This window comes from Xenopus laevis, chromosome 9_10S (assembly GCF_017654675.1).
Source record: "Xenopus laevis strain J_2021 chromosome 9_10S, Xenopus_laevis_v10.1, whole genome shotgun sequence".
Taxonomy (NCBI): Eukaryota; Metazoa; Chordata; class Amphibia; order Anura; family Pipidae; genus Xenopus; species Xenopus laevis.
In genome coordinates this window covers 66,454,764-66,477,294 of record NC_054388.1, presented here as the reverse complement: position 1 = coordinate 66,477,294, position 22,531 = coordinate 66,454,764, and the positions used below count along the sequence as shown (strand labels likewise).

Genomic DNA, 22,531 nt, shown 5'->3' with positions numbered 1-22,531 from the left:
ATTAATGTCACTGTCGAAAATAATAGAGAACCCACAATAGAAATTTGCATTTTTTATTTAAAGGTGAGAATATTTTCAAAATAATTCAGTACCAGCATACCTTTTGCTTATCAAATACAATGTTTTCTACTGAGATATACCAGATTTATGCACATAGGAGACATATAAAAATAGAAAACTCTCACCAAGCAGATTCCCAAGCCAATATTTACAGGTTAGCAACCTTTTTGCACAGGCCTGCTAATAACATTGTATACACATAATTGACCTGTTTATATAATTAGGTCAGAGCTTTAAATATATCACTTTTGCTTTCATTTTATGTTTACTTATGTTTCTCCCTCTGCCCCTGACTATGTAGCGATATCACAACTAGTGACATTGGTCCCAATTGAACAGTATATTGTGTGATATCCCTTGTATTGAGCTACACACTATGGTACATCACCAGTGAGTTTCATGCAAAATGTGAGTGCACATGAGCCCAAAATGTTTTGGTCTGTATGTATACAACTATAAAGGAAGTGGGGAAGAACCCATCTATCACCAATAAAGGCATTAGAATATTCAAATGTTAAAGTCCCAAACAAACAGCAATACAACTTGTGTAAAAGCTCTTTTGTGAAGCAGTTATTTTTCCCATATCTGTCTCTCGGCTGTTATATATATATATATTATGGCCACTGTCTCTCTGATTACGTCCAGCGTATAGAGACTGTAATTATTGGCACAAGATATGTTTAAAGCTTTTAATACATAGATATATGTGTAAGTGTGAGCCCCTGGAAACTATAGAAAATACGTTACGGTTTGTGAGTTTCTTTTTGTTTGAATATACAAAGAATGATACTGTTGTGTTGGCTCCTGTCAGATAATACAGTGAAACCTCGATTTTAAGTCCCCTGATTTTAAGTTTTCCCACATTTTACATTTTTTTTATGTGGTCCCGCCAATTTATAATGCATTTCAATGGGTGCATTTTCCTTATTTTAAGTAATGTTTTCCCAGATTTAACATCAAAATTTTGTCCTGATGTACCCAAAAACTGCCTTTTTTCCTCTATGAATGTTATTATTTGTGAAATAAAGAGGTTACAAATACTGACCAGATATATATTTTGCCATGGTCCTGCCTGTAAATGGTCAATTCCAATTAGTCTGCCCCTTATACAGTCCTGAACCAATCACTTATTGCTTTAGGTTGTGTTTGTGACTGACAGAGAGGCCTTGCACCCACTACTTTGTATCCTTTTCATCTCTATTTCAGACACATGGTTTATTTTAGCACTTTGAAGGGTTTGAATGCCCTGGCACAATTTGGATTTTCACAGAATTTTTGCTGTTTTAAATAACATTTTTCCATGCAATATTGTGTGATTGTTTTTAAAGTTTTTTTTTAAAAAAACTTTTTTTCACATGCTATTAAGTGATTGGTCGAGAGCCTTGCCTTTCAAACTGAATGTTGGTAATTTTGTATGCTAATTAATTTAATTGGTCACTCTTTATATTGTTTGCGCTATGGTCAGTATCAGAGCCGGGCCTACCCGGCCAGGCGCCCTAGGCAACCTGGCGGGCACGTCGCCGGCTCAGTGTGCGCAAAACTGCGCATGCGCAAAACTACGCTCCAGCGCGCATGCGCCAAGCTTCGCTACAGCGCACATGAGCGACATGGTGTTCGCGCAGAGACACATTTTCGTGAAAGACACTCGGCAGTCTGAGAGAGAAGGGACCGGACACGGGGTAGGCAACAGAGCAGGTGCGTGCCTGGTGCCCCCCCAGCTTTGCGCCCTAGGCACGTGCCTACTCTGCCTACCCCTAGTTCCAGCCCTGGTCAGTATGTATGCTTGATAAAGGGGGTCACCCCGAAACGTTGCACGTCTGCACAAGAGATAAAAAGCATGGGGAAACCCTGCATTTCACTTGCCTTGAGTGCCAGAGTTTTTCTATTTCTACCCCCATAGTGTAATATTAACGCTGTAATGCTTAAAAGACCAGTAACATAAAAAAAAAACAATTTTTGTAGATTTTGTTTCGAAAAAAAACCAAGACAGTTTAAACTTTTAAATCGAAAAGCTTTTATCAAGAAATTACTTACCGATTCTCTGCATGTGCTCCTCTTCAGAAACTGAAGATTCCCTGATTTTAAATTTTACATAATTTTTTCCTGGTTTCCTGAAAAATGTAAAATGGGGGTTCTACTGTATACATAATATCATAACTGCAAAGTACTTAGTAGCTTCTCTAGTAAGGAACAACTGTCTATGGTGATCTCTCTCTCCTTTCTCTATATATGAATGACACTATTATAGACACCAAGAGTTATTTGTATGTATACACATAATATACATACACACACATAGAACTTGTATTTGTATCAAGGCTAAAGTAGCTAAGGGCTTATATACATATATATATATATATATCAGATTATAACATATTTGGCTAAATAACATGGTGTGTGGATCAGAAAGGAGACGTGGGCCCCGCCTTTAGTATCTGCTGATACCGCCATCTATAGGCCGATGGGAAACACCAGTAAATAAGGCCATCTGACAGACACTGACTGGGATTTGATTAGATGTCAGGGCAGTCTATCAAAACAGACCCCTACATTGGCCAGTACATACAATAATGTCAGTTAGCTGAAATCAGATAAATGGGCAATTGCTTGTGTGTGCATCAGACACTCTCTGTTAATTCCCAGCATCCCAAAACAATGTCATTGCGTGTCATTAACCTTTCACGTGTTCGTGTTGTCACGTATATAGTGACTTTAGGGGGTAAAATCTATTACAGTAATATTAAATATGTGTTGTTTCATTTGTTACCATAACAATTTTTTGATCAAATTTTTCCTCCAAAAACAATTCTATTTTTCACCAGTAGAATGAGACTATGGTGCTGCTATGACTAGCCCACCGTAGGTGTGACTGAGAACTATTTCCAATAAAATGCATCATGCCTTTCCTATTTATTATTCTTGGCAGGACAAACTATATAAAGTGTAGTTTACCTTTTTCACTTTAACATTTACCAGGTTAGTGAAGCAGTCGTAATGCTACAGAATCCCTAAAATAATCTAAAATCATCTGTGTGGTGCAAGAATTTCTGTGGGGTGTTATACATTCTTATAGCAAATACAAAGCAGCAATAGCTTATGGCCTGCAATTTAAATTAACTGATACCCCATGCTGGTGCTCCTGTCAAATGAAAACTGCACCGGCCCCAAGTAGAAGGTCATCCACTACGAACATGACACCCCACATCAATTATATGATTTGTTCTCCTTTAAAGCTAACATCTGATTGGTTGCTATGCGCTACAAGATCTGGAGCATACCTGTTGAAAACATCCACTGTTACACAGTTTATAGAGCCGATTTAGTAAACCCTCAAAACAAATTAATATAAAATTTCTCAGAGCAACATCACAAGACTTCGCTCAGTAATTTAATGTTCTGCCGACTGTGGGTGGCACACAGAACTGAACAGCAGATGGCGCTGTTGTTTCAAATGAATTGTATCAGTCACAAGCAATTCAGCATTCATTTGTTTCAAGGGTTTACATCTTTTAACACAGGCAATATCAATCACTTAGCCTACTACAAGTTACAAAATGGAAGCAACAGGTACCACAATCTATCACCTATGTTATTAAATTAGCCTGAACGCATTCAGTCCCTGTCTGGCTTGTATTCCTGTGTATAAACACTGAGTAACCTTGCGTTGTTTTGCAGGAATAATGTTGGAATTCCCAAATAATATTTTCCAGGAATGAAGCAAAATCCACAGTAACAGGGCCTAAACCTGTTCACATTGTTGACCTTTGTCCTGCTTCATCCAGCTTCAGGATTCTCTTCCTGGCCGCTTCACTATTTAACTCCACATCAGACTTCTCTGTGACAGTGGAACCTTCCTCTGTTCTCTCTGGAGAAAATACAGTAGGGCTTAAGGTTTTTATGTCCTGCTCCCGAGGGCGCTTCCAGGCTGGTGTAGTGACCATCCAAACAACCAGGCCGCCAAATACCAGGATAAGGAGACCGAAAGTGTTGACAAATATGGCCTCAGGGGGCATTTTACTGTATGGTGGTTCCTTCCTTTGGGGTGAAAACATTAAAAAAGAATTATTTTTTACATTTTCTAGCACAGAAATATAAATTCTGAAACATAAAAAGGCTGTCTGTCTCCTTTGCTGGTGTTGGACCTACAGAGTTTACAAACAGAGATTTTGGGAAGATGGCTTATCGGGCAATTTACTTTAAAGAAATTGTTCAGTATAAGACTAAAAACTGGGTAAATAGATAGGCTGTGCAAAATAAAAAATGTTTCTAGTTAGCCAGAAATGTATTGTATTAAGGCTGGCGTGACTGGATATATATAACAGAACAGAACCCAACTTCCTGCTTTTCAGGTCTCTTGGTTTCCACTGATTTGTTACCAGACAGTAACCAATCAGTGACTTGAGGGGGGGGGCACATGGGTCATAACTGTTTTCTTTAGAATCTGAGCTGCATGCTAAGGATCAATTGCAAAATTTACTGAACAGCTATGTCCCATGTGCCCTCCCTTCAAGTCACTGACTAACTAGCTGAAAAGCAGGAAGTTGTGTTCTGTTATGTTATGTTAGACATCCAGTCACTCCAGTAGTCAGCCAGCTCAGCAAAATAGTCAGACAGATCAGCAGGAGAGCAGGGGGCTAGGCTTAGGGAACTGTTCCAAACCATTAAAAATCATGAAAATTCTGCATATTTTTTAATACTGCAAAGTTGCTTGAAACTATGTTTACTTTTCAAAAAGCTCAAGTGGAGTTCCCCTTTAAGTTAGTTCCTTTATAACCCTTGAAATTTCCATGGGCTTGACCTACAAAAACATATGGCCATAATTCCAAAAAAGACATTATTACACCCTATCATATTGCTTATTATTTTTCCAAATCGTCCATACTTACAGGGAGAAGATTAGTTTCTCTGTGATTCCCATTAGAGCAGTGGCTATCACTGTAGTAAAGATTAACAAACCAGAGTAAACGTGAATGGGCATGAGGACAGCTCGCAGAGTGTTTGGGGCGAAAGGAAGCAGGTAGACTGAAACACCTAGAACAAGCTGAGGAAACATAAAAGAAAATTTAGAACCAATTCAGTGCAGACCCTTAATAATGACAATACTAGTGATTTATAGAGGATAACTCTCTACCAATCACTGACTACTGAACTGCGAGCTACAGCTTGCAAGCTTCTTTCTCCTCATTGTGTGTTGTAAGAGCAGCTACTAAGCACTTACTTGGAACTACAAATCCCACAGTTCTGTGCAGCCAGCAGGAAATGTTGTGGGGGGTTGCTCTGAGAATTTGCTGGTTGATAGAAATAAGCATTTGGTCAGCCTTAATTTCTAACAGAGGAACCCAGTATATTTTGAAATAAATTATTAAATTAGTTCTATGGAATATACATACATTTTTACCAGAAGTCCAACTGACTAAATGTATATTTCCCCCTTGATTTTTAAAAACCCATAGGGTATAAATGTTTTGTTATGTAGATTTTTGTGCCTGGTGCTGCCACCCCCCCCCCCATAAGAGTGTGAGATCCAGCCATTAAAAGCCCATCTGTAGCTGTTGATCCAGAAGTTCCTAGCAAGTAGTCAGTAGAGTTCTGAGGGACAGTGTTGCTTATAGGAGTTCACTATACTATTTATATAGTGTAAGTAGCCTAAATTACGTGGGAAATGTTGAAGCTTTCACAGAAAAGTAAAGCTCATGCTGGGCTTTTTACTTTTAGATGAAAAATAATACCTTCCAAAAAAAAGAATAATAAATTCATATGTCCAGTATTGTAATGGTCAGGGTGTAAATTAAAGCCACAGCGAGGCCAAACAGTGTTTAACAGTAAGTAAATATATCCTGCTCTTAATCACATCTGTATTTTCTTGTATTATTCCTGAAATCAAGATAAAAACAGGCCAAAATGCATTTGTTGCACATTTACTATTATACATGTGGGCTCTCATATTGCTTGTCTCAGAAAAGACATAATCCATAGTCCTATAAGTCCTGACCAGATTTTCCCTCAACTGTGAGTGAGTACATAAGTATTATGCATACATGTGTTCCCCTTAGTGATCTTTCTAAAATCTAAAGGGATCATTTATTACCCCGGGGGGTGCAAGTTAGGGGATGGTAGGGGTTTGTAGGGGAGATCTATCTAAATGCCTGCACCGTACTCCTCAATACACTGCCAAATGTGGGGTAATGCAGGTTTCTGTGCTTTATTTTAGAGTACAGAAACCTGCAGAAATGTTGTATTATGTAGTACAAAAATAGAATAAACCACATCTTTAAAACAAGCCACTTGGCTTGAATTAGGATTCTGCAGGAGATAGCAAGATGCTCTTTTTAGCTTTTGCATAACTACAATTCTCAGAATCCTGTGTCAGCCCTATGGATTTGAATTGGTCTTGGACACTGAGTAAGTGCATGAATAAGGGATACTAACCTGTAAGGCATACAGGATGACAACAGTCAGTCCAATCCAGCTGTGCAGACTGTACATGTTTGGGATGTTTTTGGCATTGTGAAAATCAAACACGGCCACCAGAGCCACAATGGTGAAGACTAATGCTGTGAGATGAAGCCCGGAGTGAATAAATTTCATCAGCAGCTTACTGCATTTCCAGGTCCATGGCAATCTGTACACTATGATAGCTGGGAAGAGGAAAGAGAAGGGCAAGTTAATGACTTGGAGCTGCCAAGAGAGAACTTTTTCCTTTTCATTTCCAATAATAGAGTCTGTATTTCTGGGTTGCGATGGTTTATTAGATAAGCATTTACATGTGCACACTGTAGCAGACATATTGCTTGTACTGAGTAGGGGCAACTGCATTCTCCACCATCTAGTAATCATAAATAGATCATATTGCCCCCTTTGTGGGAATTTAGGGAGCAGTAGCAGGTGGTACTCAACCTGAATTTGTTGTATTTTTATGAATTTGCAGTCCTAGATATTCTTGGAACTGTGTCCAAATGATTAATTAATACAGTAATATTGTCCTATATCTATACACATTTAAAAAACTAAGAGGGGCCTTGGCCAAAAGCTGGACCTTCAAGGGGTGCTGGAAATGAAAAGGTTTCACAACCACTGAAATGTGGCCTTAGGCTGAGGCTACAGGGACTAAGTTGCCTAGTGTGGATTTTGCGATAGATACAGTAGAACCCCCATTTTACGTTTTTCAGGGGACCAGAAAAAATTTGTATAATCCAGGAAAATGTAAAATCAAGGGAATGCATAATATATACAGTAACTGGGACCACAAAACAACAATGTAAAACGAGGGGAAACTTAAAATCAGCAGATGTAAAATTTAGGTTTCACTGTAATGTGACCTCCAGAGCTAAAGAGAGAAAATGCAGCATTAAACAAGAGGGAAAATAAGAAAGCTGGTATAGAGCGATAGCGATTTCTGCACTAGGGGCACTGAATTTTGGAAATTTGGCTCTTACAGTTACAGGAGGAAGCGGCCCTGTCCCCTCTAGAGACACACACACACCTGTATCAGCAATGGTGGCTGTTGCTTCTATCATCAAAAAAAAAGTTTCCTCCACAGGAGGTGTGTCATAATATTCAAGCACTGCGCTCCAGTTGGGGGAAACACATTTTGAAAGATCCCTCCCCCTGATCACTAATTGACTCAACAGGAGCTCCCTCCCAGTTCTTGATGGTTATGCTCTTGATCTGCATGGTGACAGTAGCCAAAACCAATAAGTAAAAGGGGTGTCTATATCTGGCCATACAGTGTCGTTGACCCCTAGTTCATGTCAAACACAGGCCACTGTTAGGGTTGGGCAATGTTCCAAAAGGAACTAGTAAATGAGATAATGGCAAGTGTTCCAATTTCAGTGTAAAGCATACACAAGTTATTAAAGTAAATAAGTATTCAGTCACAAAGGTTCGGTAGAATCAAAGACCAAGGAAGCTCCGATGAAAGCAAAGCATACAAAGAAGAAGAAGCTGAGGACCTATTTGTGATGAGCTTTACTTGTCCTGCCTCAGTGTCTGCACTTTTATTTATTTTAATCATCTTCCTTTGTTTTAATCTCTATTTTGTGTTTTTAATGTCATTATTGAGTCATGACAAACACTTGATTGCTTTGTCTGGTTATATTGCCTGGCACTGGGTCTCATGCAAAATGATGTCCTCAGCTCTGGTTAACATGTGCAGTGCGAAGCATTCATACTTGCATGGCCATTATTAAAGGGGACATATAGGATAATCTAAAACTGAACTAAAATTTAGCAGGCAGTTATGTATAAAGTATGGTGTTGGTTTCACATTGTGCTAAAAATTAATATTATCTTTAAAAATAGCCCTTTTATTAGAGCTCCCTATAGATGTTCACTGTTCCCTGTACATGTTGCAAATAAAGGGTGGGCGTGTCCTAACTGTCCCTGCCAGAAGCACAGTAGGAGGGGGACAGCTAATCACAGCCTTGCAGTCACACAAGCAAAGCCAGGCTTCAGTTCCCTATCAGGTCCTCCGATCCTAACCAAAAAAATACAACTTTTTCGAGCTTTAGATATTTCTTCTATATCTAAAAAGAGTAAAATGTACTGGTATATTCTTGTTTTTTACATAAATAGTCTCCTTTAAGGATCTGCACTGAATTAACACTAAATTGCCCCTTTAGGTGCAATTGTACAGTCATGCAGAGTTTAGCCTCACTGGCCATTGTTTATGAAAGAAAGTCACGTCTGTCTGGTAGGCCCATCTAATCACAGGAGGGGTCACTTCTGTTACACCAAAGTTTGCAAAGTGCAAAAAAAGCCAGTAATCTGCAGCATACCCCTTGATTTGAGCACTGCCTGCATTACACAGCACTCAATAAAAGAGGGGTAAGTGATGGCAATCAAGTGCCATTTCCATGTCAATCAAAACATCAGGTAGGCAGTAAGGACAGGGCTAGCTATGCTTCCTGATGTTGCTCTGTGCTCCTTGTGCAGGATTTTTCTGGTGCGTGGAGCAAAGTGCAGCTTACCCTGAGACACAAGTGCTTGTTAAGAAAGCACTAGGGGTGTGACCTTGTTCTACTTAGTTCTCTAGCACACCTGCGTAAAGTAAATAACCCCTAGTAAGTCTGTCCAGGCAGAAAATCTTAAAAGGAATTGCTCAGTATAAAATAAAAACTGGGTAAATAGATAGGCTGTGCAAAATCATCATCATCATCATCATTTATTTATATAGCGCTGTCAAGATACGCAGTGCTTTATAACAAATGTTTCTAATATAGTTAGTTAGCCAAAAATGTAATTTATAAAGGATGGAGTGACTGGATGTCTAACATAAAAGCCAGAACACTACTTCCTGCTTTTCAGCTCTCTTGGTTTCCACTGATTGGTTACCAAGCATTAACCAATAAGGGACTTGAAAGGATCTGAGCTGCATGCTAAGGATCAATTGCAAACTCACTGAAAAGTTGCTGACTAACTCAGAGTTAGAGAGCTGTAAAGCAGGAAGTAGTGCTCTGGCTATTATGTTAGTCATCCAGTCACTCCAGCCTTTATACATTACATTTTTGGCTAACTAACTATATTGGAAAAAATGTTTTTTAATTTGCACATTCTATCTATTTACCAAGTTTTTATTTTTACACTGAACTGTTCCTTTAAGGCACTGGTCAGACAAGGTGAAGACCCATTGCAGTACATCTTAATGAAGGAATAAAAAACAACATTGAAAACAGTGCCTTGCGGGTGCATTGACTAGGAATTATGTATTAAGATAAAAATAGACGTATGCTCAGTGGAGATAAAGCAGGAGGTTCAAAATCAGCCAGGGATTTTGGTTGGCAGTGTTTTCTGTTCCCCCAAATTCCCCTATATTGCCAAACACGATGGGTTCACAGCCAGAGGATAAATGCAGGTCAAGGATCAGCCCCTACTCCTAACAGTTTTCTGCCAGCTTCATAAGCAACGGCTTTGGCCACGGTGCAGGTACATGGAGTGGATTTTGGTGCTGAAACGTGCAAGTATAAATTTTGATGCATAACCTGTGAGCTGATACAATTGTGGCTGTCTTTTAGGGTTGCCACCTTTGCCAGTAGCTAAACCCGAACAAAGTGAGCAGGGCAGATAGCACTGGGTGTGGAGCAGTGATGTTGGGGTGGGCATGATGACATCATAGACATACACAATGATATCAGTGGAGTTATGATGCCAGCACAAGGTTATTTCATCACTTAGACATAACTGGCTGGATTTCTGTACAGTTTTCTCAATGTGTTAAGCCGGACAGGAAGTATTGAATAGGCAGTCCTTTAAAAAACTAACATTTCCAGTTCAAAACCACATGGATGGCAATGCTATATTTATCTACAGTATATTCTGCCTGATTAGTAAATTCAATCCTTTAATTACAATGATGGGATCGATTTTACAGAAATGAGTTACCCATAAAGCTCTAAAATACTAATTTAGAAAAACTATTTCTTATTTTTGATTGATTTGCTTTTTTAAGTTTCTGTAATAAAAACAAATGCATTGCACTTGATAATCACTAATCCATTTTGAGGAATCTTAGTACGGAAATGTCTTTCATTTTTGTTGGCCTGATTATTGTTCAGGTTTCACAAGGCTGCAAACTGTACAGAAAGTACAGACCCAAACAGGCCTTAGAAAAACTGAACTGTTTGGGTCAAAACCAAACAGGTGGCAACCCTGCTGCCTTTATTGTGACTTTATTTGGCCACACACAGTGAGATAAATTCAAATTAAGCAGAGTAAACCAACATTTGCTTTACTTTGGGTGGACATGGGTAAAAAAAGATGCTGCCAAATTTGTCAGGATATTTTAAATCAATGACTGGACAGTCTTTCCTCCTTTATCACCAGCTGTATACTTTCCAACCATACTAGCCAGTTCATGTCAACATATGGCCGAATTTCATGTTTTACTGCCTGGTATTCTGTAACGTTCCAGATTTAAAACAGAAAACAAATTTCAGGTCCCCCTGCACAAAACTGCAGGTGACTCATGACACAATTTTTTTGTTTGTGCACCAGTAACCTGCAACCACCTCCCCTTCCTCCCGCTCGATTCCAGGCACCCCCTAACCCCCTGCAGCCACTGGGTCTGCTTTCTCTATAGTTAAGCCACTGCCCCAAACTGCCCTGCAAAAAATATAAAAACTAAGCTTTCAGTAAGTAATTCTAAACAGGCCAGCAATTAAAAAAAACACCATAAATAATGGGCTTGTGGTAATATTTTTTTTTTTTTTTAAAACTTGTTTTTATTGAAGGTTTTCACACAAAAATTACATTGTCATGTATGATTAACATTATCTATCATTAATTCTAAAGTATTGTGTTCTGAGGTTGGTTATGGTTTAAAAAAGGAAAAACAGTAACAATTTAACTTTCAGCTCAGATAAGAGATTAAGTTAGTTGAATAAGTCTCTACATAGGATTTGACGAATAAGAACTTAACAATCTGTTGGTTTGGTGGCTCCTGGGGGGTGTTAGACTCGGTTGTTGTTGGTTTAATGGTTGGTTTCCAAGGTGCTGGGATGACTCCATGACCATCGGGTGTTCCGTGAGCAACGCTGTGTCATACCATGTCGTGTAGCGAAATGTATGTATTGTGAGATGTCTGGTTTGTTGCGGTAGGGTTCCCATGTAAGTCTCCCATGTCTTGAAAAATTTTTCAGTGTTGTGTTCCTTACTGGTTGTGGCTTCCAACCAGTCCATATAAAAAATGTGGTGTAGTTTTTGTTTCACAAAAACAATGTTGGGGGGGTCTTTACTCAGCCAATGCTGTAGTATTGTTTTTCGGGCCGCTGCCGCCAATTTCCCTATTAAGTTTTTGTCTGTTTTCGATAATTGTGTCAGATGTGTAACATCGCTAAACAGTGCCCATTCCAATTGTGTCTGAATAGGTTTTCCAACCACCTGAGCACCATAGTTTGTCACCTCCTGCCAGAAATTTTGTAGAGGGGGGCATGACCACATGTTATGTATTAAATCTGCTCTGGAAGATTGGCATCTAAGGCAGTCATCAGAGGGCAGAAGTCCCATCTTATATCTCCTGCTTGGAGTTAGATAAGCATTATGTAAGATTTGCAAGGCCATTTCTTGATACCTACTGACTGGAAGCAGTCGCATAATTTTCGTATGCTGTTGTAAGATGTCTACAGTCGTGGAATTTGGAATATCTTTTGTCCAAGCAAAGCCTGGTCTTTGTTCATTTTCCAAGCTTGTGGTAATATTTACATTTTTGGCATGTCTGAGGCCAGTACAAAGCCCATCATTTTCTATATTGTATTATATTGCATTTACGGTATATTCTATTAGTCTCCTGCACTCTACCTATGACAAGGTGACCTTATTGATTCAGCTGAATCCTTCCTATACTGTTTAAAGGAAAACTATACTGTATAATGTATGTGCCATTGGGTAACCATAAATAGAAAAATGCCATTTTAAAATATAACACAAATAAACCATACATGTTAGGTGACATGAGCCAATTAACAGAGTTCTGTCTTTTGCTTCCACACATCTTTCTGTTGTGGTATTTCTGGTCAGGTGATCTCTGAGGCAGCACACAGACCATCACGAAATAGTGGTTCAAGGAAAGAGATGTAAAAGGGCAATATTTACTTAAATAAATATACCAGTTTAGTAAGAATCTTTAATATGCCACTTAATTTGTTATAAACTATCTGTTGCTTACGTATTCATTTTTGGGGTATAGTGTTTCTTTAAAGGAGAAACAGACCCTTAATAAAAAAAACAAAACCTACCCCCCTACCCTACATAGACCCCCCTCCCCCCCAGCCTAGCTGCCCCCCCTCCGAGCAAATGCCTCTAACTCTTTACTTACCCCTCCGGGCAGATCCAGGCATTGAAGTTCACAGGCGCCATCTTCAGCCGCGTCGCTAAGCTTCGGAATGAGACCGGCGCTTCTGCAATTTTTGTAAGTTTTGTAAGCATAAAACCACTCCAACTGCGCATGCGACACTTTACCGGTCTCATTCCGAAGATTACCGATGAGACGAAGAAGGTGCCACCTGTGAACTCGGCCCGGGGGGCAGCTAGGCTGGGGGAGGAGGGAGGGGGGACTACGTAGGGTAGGTTTTTTTTTTAAGGGTTTGTTCCTCCTTTAAGAGATCTTGCAAGACAGCTCTAGTACATTGTCTATGCAAAGGCAGATCAAAAAATGTCAAGTGTCAATCAAAACCTGCAGCGAGACAGGTTGCCGAGGGGATGATGGTTATTGTATTTTAAAAAAATCCTTATATCCAAGAGCTGAAGCTCATATTAAATTTTTGTTTTTGCAAAAGTTCCCCTTTGGTTCATGACTCATAAGCAATTTCACAAGACCATTTTTACAAAGGATGTTGTATCCCCTCCACCCCCTCATGACTGGCCAAGACATACTGTATATGGCTAATATATTAAACTTTTGCTTTCAAAATGTTGCTCGATCATGGCCCAGGGGTTGTTAACCTATAACTCTCAAAATGCAGGCAATGATAAATCATTTTTATATATTATGTATACTATATATTTATATTATAACTGCATCTTATTGTAACATTACATGTGAGCTGCTATCACTGTTTATACAGCAAAACACACCCCCCTGAATGCAGCAACTCCTGTAGGGCTACAGGTTGTTTTATCCCATTTTACAAACACAAGGAATAGAGTACTTTAAAGCAACATGTAGCACTGCAGAAGTTGCTGCATTCGGGGAGTGTGTGAGTGTCTCCGAACAGTGACATCAGCTGACTTGTATAAGATGCAGCTAACGGCACTTCTGTTATGTAAAAGACAGTTTTTTCACTTTTAGGGGGAGTTACATTTCAATGTGATAGAATTCATTTGAATCTTGTAATAGTGTACATAATAAACGAAAGTGGCGCAACTAGTTATTTACAGTAGAATCATTTAAGTGCCCCTCAGACAGTTTCACACTGTATACAAATTCTTCATTGGTCAGGGAGACCCGCACTCCTCTATGGAGTCACAGGGTCTACGTCCCTATTGCTACACCACTCATTTTTTCATAACAAAACTACAAGGTACATTATACTTCTCTTTCATAAAAATAAAACCAGTGCCTACAGTGAAAATTTTTAGTTATAATTTTAGGTCATTTTAAAGCCTTAAAGGGATCCTGTCATCGTTTTCAAAACGCATCAGTTAATGGTGCTACTCCAGCAGAATTCTGCACTGAAATCCATTTCTCAAAAGAGCAAACAGATTTTTTTTTATATTCAATTTTGAAATCTGACATGGGGCTAGACATTTTGGCAATTTCCCAGCTGCCCCCAGTCATGTGACTTGTGCCTGTACTTTAGGGGAGAAACGCTTTCTGGCAGGCTGCTGTTTTTCCTTCTCAATGTAACTGAATGTGTCTCAGTGGGACATGGGTTTTTACTATTGAGTGTTGTTCTTAGATCTACCAGGCAGCTGTTATCTTGTGTTAGGGAGCTGCTATCTGGTTACCTTCCCATTGTTCTTTTGTTTGGCTGCTGGGGGGAAAAAGGGAGGGGGTGATATCACTCTAACTTGCAGTACAGCAGTAAAGAGTGATTGAAGTTTATCAGAGCACAAGTCACATGACTTGGGGCAGCTGGAATATTGACACTAGCCCCATGTCAGATTTCAAAATTGAATATAAAAAAAAATGGATTTCAGTGCAGAATTCTGCTGGAGCAGCACTATTAACTGATTCATTTTGAAATTTTTTTTTTCCCATGGCAGTATCCCTTTAAGCCTGCATGGCAGAACTTCCATTGGAATGTGAATAAATATCTGGCTCAGTGTTGCCACACTCAGCATTCTGTGAAAGCCGAGACTGGGGGTTGTAGTATATAACATAGACTGGTGCAATATGTGTGGCCAATCTCTGGTTTTCATTTACAAAATACAGGTATGGGACCTGTTATCCAGAATGCTTGGGACCTGTTGCTTTCCGACAGATTTTTCTGTAATTTGGATGTTCATACCACTAGAATATCATGTAAATATTAAATAAACTCAGTAAGGATTAATCATACGTATATAAGTTTGGATCACATGCAAGGCACTGTTTTATTATTACAGAGAAATAGGAAATCATTTTTAAAAATCTGGATTATTTTGATAAAATGTAGTCTATGGGAGACTAATTTGGAGCTTTTCAGATAACAGGTTTCCGGATAATGGATCCTGTATTAGTGACCGAGCAGCTAGCAGCATATAGAGTACAGCTTTGGTGGCAGTATTACTACAGCCAGGTACAAAACTGACTTTCCCAGGCCCCATGTTGTATATAAAGTAGGATTGTCAATCCTATGCCAATTATAGCTGTTGCATCCCTCAACAGAATTTAGATATTTAGATGGCATTGAACAGCTGAAGGGCCACAGGTTGGGCAACACTGGCATAAAGTGTAACTGCCACCATCTTGTCCTACTATATGCATCTTGCTCTAGTATATCATCTTACTCCCACACTTATAATTGTTAGTATATGGGGCCTTATTATACAGTATATGGGTCCCTAGCTAGATGAGTCTGTTTGCACCCTTCCTCTCATTACAAGAGATAATGAATGTGACATACCAATGCCTTGGATGAAGATGAAGCCTGAGGTGACCAAGACTGGATGCCAGTTGAATTCTGCAGCTCCTCCATCCCAGCCAAGTCCCTCTCTCCAGTGAAGAACCCAAACTAGAGTAAAAATCACTCCCAGGAATCCCAGCAAGAGGGTAGAAACAAGGAAAACCAAAAAAGTTTTGTAACCTTCCATCTTCAGCTGCCCAATGTGGTCTGACTCCCAAATAACTGTGTGAGGAGGAGGAGGAGGGAGGCTGCAGTGTCAGCTAACAACCCCTTCCTCCCTGATGTGATGGAGGGAAGGAGGCGGGAGTGGAAAGGACGTCCCCCTCAGCCAGGCTCCACAGTCACAGTCTGTGTTGTGTAATTTCACTTTGGATGGAATCCCAGATATCTCACATCTTCAACTAATCATCACATGGGACAAACTTTCTTACTGAGGGAACCTTCAGAGCTGACTTCAGGGACAGGGAGGGGAAATGAGCCCAGGGCCAAGACTGTACATTGTATACAAATACTAGTCCTACTACATACACTGTGTACACGTCACATTTTTCAGATATGCAATTTTTGCATTGGGGCAATGGCACCCAGGATGATTGCTTGCCTATATTTCTTCAGAATTATTTTGTCAAACTCAACATAAAGTCCAATAGTATATAAATGTATAGGGATACTGAGGTGTTTGGGGCTGCATTTTCCCATAACTCAATTAAATGTGCACAATACAATTCAGCAATGTGTTGGAGCAGCAGGTCCCTTTCACCTATTAAATAGAGCACCCACGACTTCCTATCAGTTCCCTAGCCACCAACAGCCTCTTGTTCTTCAGTATCGATGTTATGTATGGCTCCCAATCTCTTCTAGAATCAAATTCAAATTACTTACACTCACATTCAAGGCCCTTAATAATGAAACCCCTCCCTATATTTCATCTCTAATCTCCAAATACACTCCTTCATGAAACCTACGCTCTGCTTCTGATCTTCGCCTCACTTCTCCTCTGGTCACTTCTGCCCATTCTCGTCTACAAGACTTCTCTCGGGCTTCTGCTTTTCTCTGGAACTCTCTGCCACAAGCTGTCAGACTTTCTCCTTCCTTCCAAACTTTCAAGCGCTCCTTAAAGACCCATCTGTTTAAAGAGGCCTATTCGATGTACCTTAATTAATCATTGCTGTATCAAAAATGAAAAAGTGTTTATACAATCCTAATGTCTCAATTGTACCCTAACCTTTTAGTTTGTAAACCCTATTGTACTCTGTAATCCTTGTCTGTTATCCACCATTTATTCCCTGTTTGCTATAACTGCAGTAAAGCACTGCGTATCTTGACAGCGCTATATAAATAAATGATGATGATGATGATGATGATGTATGTGTGGGGTGACGGGTCTCAGAGAACCATAACAAATGCGGCTAAAATCAAAGCCACTTGTGAAACTCATAATACCAAGAAATAAGCATTTGACTGTGAAACAGAACTGATAGGATAAAAGCTGATGATGAAAGTGCAGACATTATTTATGCCATGCTAATTAGTGCTTAGCATATCATAACCAAATTAAGGTTATAAATAATCATATTGCACCCAATGTGCCACGGGCATAGAAATAGCAACTAGCAACTGGTGAATAATGTGTAAAGTACAATCTTACAGGTGCAAGAGAGGCCTGTGCTTAACACCTGCACCCATGTTGTTTTCTGCCAGTTGAATAAATTATGCAAGAAAATACCCACTGTACATTATGCCGACATCAATGGCAGGACTGCATTTTCCATTCATGCCACTCTACTTCAAATCTTTTATTGTGTGGGTGTGTTGACCCATGGCTCTACCCCTAGTTCTAGCCTTGAGCATAAATGTACTCATTTGTTGCAAGAATTGACACGGTTTATTAAATGTAAAACACTTACATCCAAAGCTGCTCTCTGCACAGCTTCATGAGCTGAGCTTCATGGTAAAAATACCATAGGAATGGAGAGTGGCGGAATTTCACTCTAGCGGACTGTGGTGATCTCTCTGATCGATATCTGGCCAAATCGGGATTGCATCAACTCATTGATGTGGTCCTCACTGGATTTTTTTTATCCCCTCCATTGCAATATGAAACAATTGCATTGCCATGATATTGCCCACCCAAGGCAGGCCTGTTGCAGGAAAGATTTGCTTATTTGGTGACCTCTCCAAACAAGCAAATCTTAGAGTGTATGGCTACCTTTAGTAAATGAGGCTGCGTGTCTCATGATAAGAGCCCTGTAGTCACTCCAGGATGGTAATTATGAAACGTTAAAGGAGCTCATAATAAACACATTTCCATTACCATTCTGTCCCATGTTGTGCTGTATCTTTTGATTATCATGTATGTTGCTTTCATGATGCTCAGTCACACTCAGACCTATAATATATATGATAGTTCCAAAGCCACCACAATAATCATTTTAAACCCCTATGTTGGTCTTTTATATACGATCTAGAAATCTAGGCCTCTGTGTTACTGTTACTGCTAAAATAAAGCATATTGATTGGTTGGTTCCTCAAGTGATTTTAGAATCAGAATCTGACTTTTAAATCCTGAGTATTTATTATCTTAATGAGAGATCTCAGGGATTTGGGAATAATTGGATCAGGCATTGTGACTGGAAGTTTAGCAGAATACCTTAACATCAGAATGATAACAGGAAACAGATGGGGAACATAATATTCAGTGACACAAAACTATTTATTTAGCTGGCAGTCTTTCATATAAGGAAGTAGGAACCAGACAACACAGAGGGATTTACAGAGCCATGAAGGGAAGCTTTCTGGGTCACTTGTTGCCACACTGTGTTCTGATGGGCATATTTCCATTCAGTTCTCCACAAAATCAACCATGGACTGCCAAGGAGAATGTTAAAACAATATCTCTCTTACCGGTTCCTGTTACTGTTTTATGACTCCAGACCCAGAGAACTGAAAATGGTTAAACACATACCTACAACTACATTGTTAAATAATTTGAAAATCTTTTCAAAATGTTGATAAATGTATAATGGGAAAGATGTCATTATACAGAGTGTTTTCTCCAGGTACACACAACTGGTTCAGCCAGTCTTTATAAATAAGACCCACCCCTGTTCCCTTTATTAAAGGGTTAATAACGACTTATACAGACACTTGTGGGGGACAACTTGTTCGGCTGCCCAAATTTCCTAGCCCAGAGGCTCTGGAATTTTTGATGTTGCCCAATTAATTTGTGTTAGTAAGGAGGTTCAGGCAACAACACTTTCAGGAAGTGTGTATTACTGCATAAAATGGAAGACCCGCTTTAATGTAGTTGCTTTTATTTCTAGTTCCACAGGGTTCTATAAATGAACCCAAAAACTGCACTGCAAACCCAATATGGAGCCTAGAAAGAGCTTAAGATGTGAGCTTTTGACTTATGTTCGTTTTCTTTTGAGAGGAGGCCCTCTCCTATTCATATTCCACTGTCTCATTCAATCCACTGCCTAGTTGCTAGGGTACATTGGAACCCAGAAACCAGATAGCTGCTAAAATTGCAAACTGAAGAACTACTAATCAATAATCTTAATAATTAAAAAAACAGTAAAAAGAATAATAATCGAAGACAGACTATCACTGTGTATGTCATAGTAAAGTTATGTTAACATTGAGCTACCCCTTTAACTGTTAAAGGAGATAGAAAATTAGAATTACTGGGGTACTGTGCCTATATTAAAGTAATCTCTCTATGCATGTGAATTCCATAATATCCCCATTGATATCAGTAAACCCTCCAACATATTGACTTAATTTGAATGAAGTATAACCCTTAATTTGTGGAATGACCCAGAACATGCTGATGCAGATGACATGGATTCTGATTTTAATATACATTAAACATAACATTTATTAAACATAATCACAGGCTGAACAAACAGGATTCAGTGTACAGAACAGAATATATTTCTTGACCCCACCATTAACCAATGGAATCCAAGAGGGAGGGGGCCTTAAAAACAAGGAAGATAAATTGAAAAAATGTTAAAAAATAGATAGAGATACAGAAAATGTTTTGAAGAGTATCTACACTTATACAATAATTATTTATTGTAACAAGATACTGTACATGAAAATCAGATTTTAGAACCAAGGGTTATCTAGTATTCCACATAAAATTCCATTTTATGTCTTTCCTATTGAGTAAGGTAGATAAACCCCCTTCTCTAGGGCCAAGCACTACCCATTCTATACCTATAGGAAAAGGTTTTAAAGTAATGAAAATATAACGTACTGTTACCCTGCACTGGTAAAACTGGTGTGTTTACTTTAGAAACTCTACTACAGTTTTTATAAACAAGTTGCATTGTAGCCATGGGGGCAGCCATTTAAAGCTGAAAAATGAGAAAAGGCACACAATGAACAGCAGATAACAGACAAGCTCTGTAGTATACAATGGGATTCTTCAGAATTTATGTGTTATCTACTGGTACTATGTATCCTGTGCTTGAATGGCTGCCCCCATGACTACCCAGCAGCTTGTTTATATGAACTATATTAGTGTTTCTGATGCAAGCATACCAGTTTTACAATAGCAGGGCAGCAGTACATTATATTGCCATTACTTCAAAAACCTACAATGCGTAAAAATACAATATATAAATAGCGCACACAGGGAGGTGACAAAGCACATAATAAATACAATAAATATGCACAGTACACAAAGCACATAAGGACATTAGGGGTTATGTAATATAAGGCACTAAGTTTGCCTATGGGTAGTAACCCATAGCAACCAATCAGCAGGTAGAATTTGCTGGTCACCTGTTTAAATGCAAACATCTTATTGGTTGCTATGGGTTACTGCTCCTGGGCAAAATTAGTGCCTTATATTACAAATAGGGATTGAGCTTAAGTGCTATGTGGTAAGAGACACAGTAGGAATGAGGTCCCTGCTCCATATAGCTTACAGTCTAAGTAGATGGGGCTGGTGAGCTAATCCACCTCTTTTTGGGTAAACACTAAGGGGCACATTTACTAAGGGTCGAATATCGAGGGTTAATGGAGGACTCCATTCTGAACTGTCCATCTGACAAGGGGCTCAATTCTGGCTTCATTTCAGCTCTGAAGATCATTTACTATAACAGGGGCACATCACAGATACTTCCAGTTCTCTTTTATTCCACTGGCTATAAAGACTTTTAATACATATGCTTTGTGGCTGAGCTATAAGTAAACAAATATCACTGATTTAAATTTTTTACTTGTGGGTTCTCCAATATGCTTTACACTCATTTATGCTCCATCAGTGTATGAATTCAGTCACAGGGTTAATATTTAATTGTGTATTTAGAAAAGGACAAAGAATCTAGGACAAAATTAGAAAACTAGAAAGAAAAAACAAATAACAATGGCATATGTTCCTCTGAGTACTCACTTGCTCTAATGCTTTATCAGCTGTGTCACCCTGCTGACCCTACACATATTGGAAATTACTTTAAAGTGATACTGACATGTTCCTATAAAAATAGGAATGTATCAGGATTCCGTGAAAAGAAGCTGCACAAGAAATATAAGCAGCTAAAAGCCCCCCAAAGCTCGCCCCAGTCCAGCAAACCTTAGTACAGGGGACCCTCCAACACCATTAAATCGTCTTCCTGGGTTGTTTCAATCACGCTGGGCTGGGCTGGAGATCTGAGATGAAATATAGGGAGGGGCTTCAATGTCAAGGGCCTTAAATGTAAGTGTGAGAAGTTTGAATTTGATTCTAGAGGAGATTGGGAGCCGCTGATATTGAGCGGAGAGATAGATGAAGTCTAGCAGCAGGATTTAGAACAGATTGGAGTTGTGAAAGGTGACTTGTTGGAATACCTGCGAGGAGTAGGTTGCAGTAATCAAGATGGGAGATGATAAGAGACTGAATAAGTGTTTTGGTTGATTCTGAAAAGAAATATGGTCGTATTCGGGCAATGTTGCGCAGTTGAATACGACAAGATTTTGCAAGTGTTTGGATGTGTGGTGAAAGAGACAGATGCAAGTCTAGGATAACTCCTAGGCAGCGTGCCTGTGTGGTGGAATGAAAGGTAGTGTTGTTTACTGTGAGTGATATCTGAAGGGACAGGGAAGATCTTGGAGGAAATATAATGAGTTCTGTTTTTGAAAGGTTCAGACAGCAGAGAGGCAGTCTGTAACTTGGGAAAGGACAGAAGGAGAGAGGCCAGGAGTAGACAAGTAGAGTTGGGTGTCATCAGCATAAAGGTGATACTGAAGTCCAAATGACTGAATACGTTTTCCTAGCGAAGTAGTGTAGAGCGAGAACAGCAGGGGACCTAGAACAGAGCCTTGAGGCTCTCCGACAGAGAGAGGGAACATAGTAGAAATAGAGTTAGAGAAGGCAACTTTAAAGGAACGGTCAGACAGATAAGATGTAAACCATGAAAGAGTAGTGACATGAATGCCAGATGAGGGTCAGGCGTTTGTAAACAAGCCTTTCCAGTAATTTGGATGTGAATGGAAGAAGGGAAACCGGATAGTTAGCAGGAGAGTTGGGATCAAGGGAAGGTTTTTTGAGGATAGGAGTGATTAGTGCTTGTTTGTATAAGGATGGAAAAGTACCAATAGAGAGTGAAAGGTTGCACAGGTGGGTAAGTGAAGGAGAGAGTGTATCAGATATTGGATAAAGGAGGCAAGAGGGTATGGGGTCAAGTGAGCAGGCTGTGGGTTTTGAGCAGGCTAGAAGTTTGCTAACTTCATCTAGTGTTGCAGGGGTGAAGGAGTGCAGAGTGGATGTGAATGGACTGCAATATAATCTGAGATTGTTGTCAGACGGTATGCTCAGTCTAATGAGATCGATTTTCTTCATTAAAGAAATGAGCAAGATCTTGGGCGGTTATATTAATGGGTGGAGGGGGGCATAGGAGTGAGTTAAAGTTAAATACTGTCGCTGTGGTTTAGAGGAC

The 22,531-nt window shown here is 39.4% G+C and overlaps 1 protein-coding gene across 1 annotated transcript; it reads right to left on the bottom strand.

Moving 5' to 3' along the window:
• Positions 1 to 2,131: 2,131 nt before the first annotated feature.
• Positions 2,132 to 15,859, bottom strand: cybrd1.S (cytochrome b reductase 1 S homeolog). Its single transcript, XM_018238854.2, has 4 exons — positions 15,603 to 15,859; positions 6,490 to 6,698; positions 4,947 to 5,101; positions 2,132 to 4,095 (listed from the first exon to the last, which is right to left on the bottom strand). Exons 1-4 carry the CDS (start codon positions 15,787 to 15,789, stop codon positions 3,810 to 3,812), a joined length of 837 nt encoding a protein of 278 aa, XP_018094343.1. The 5' UTR covers positions 15,790 to 15,859; the 3' UTR covers positions 2,132 to 3,809.
• Between the last annotated feature and the right edge of the window lie 6,672 nt (positions 15,860 to 22,531).

Coding starts and splice junctions, on each gene's coding strand:
- cybrd1.S (XM_018238854.2), bottom strand. CDS start 15,789: ATGGAAGGTTACAAAACTTTTTTGGTTTTCCTTGTTTCTACCCTCTTG. Junction 5,102..6,489: donor TCATCCTGTATGCCTTACAG/GTTAGTATCCCT, acceptor ATGTTTCCTCAG/CTTGTTCTAGGTGTTTCAGT. Junction 4,096..4,946: donor GAGAAACTAATCTTCTCCCT/GTAAGTATGGAC, acceptor TTCACCCCAAAG/GAAGGAACCACCATACAGTA.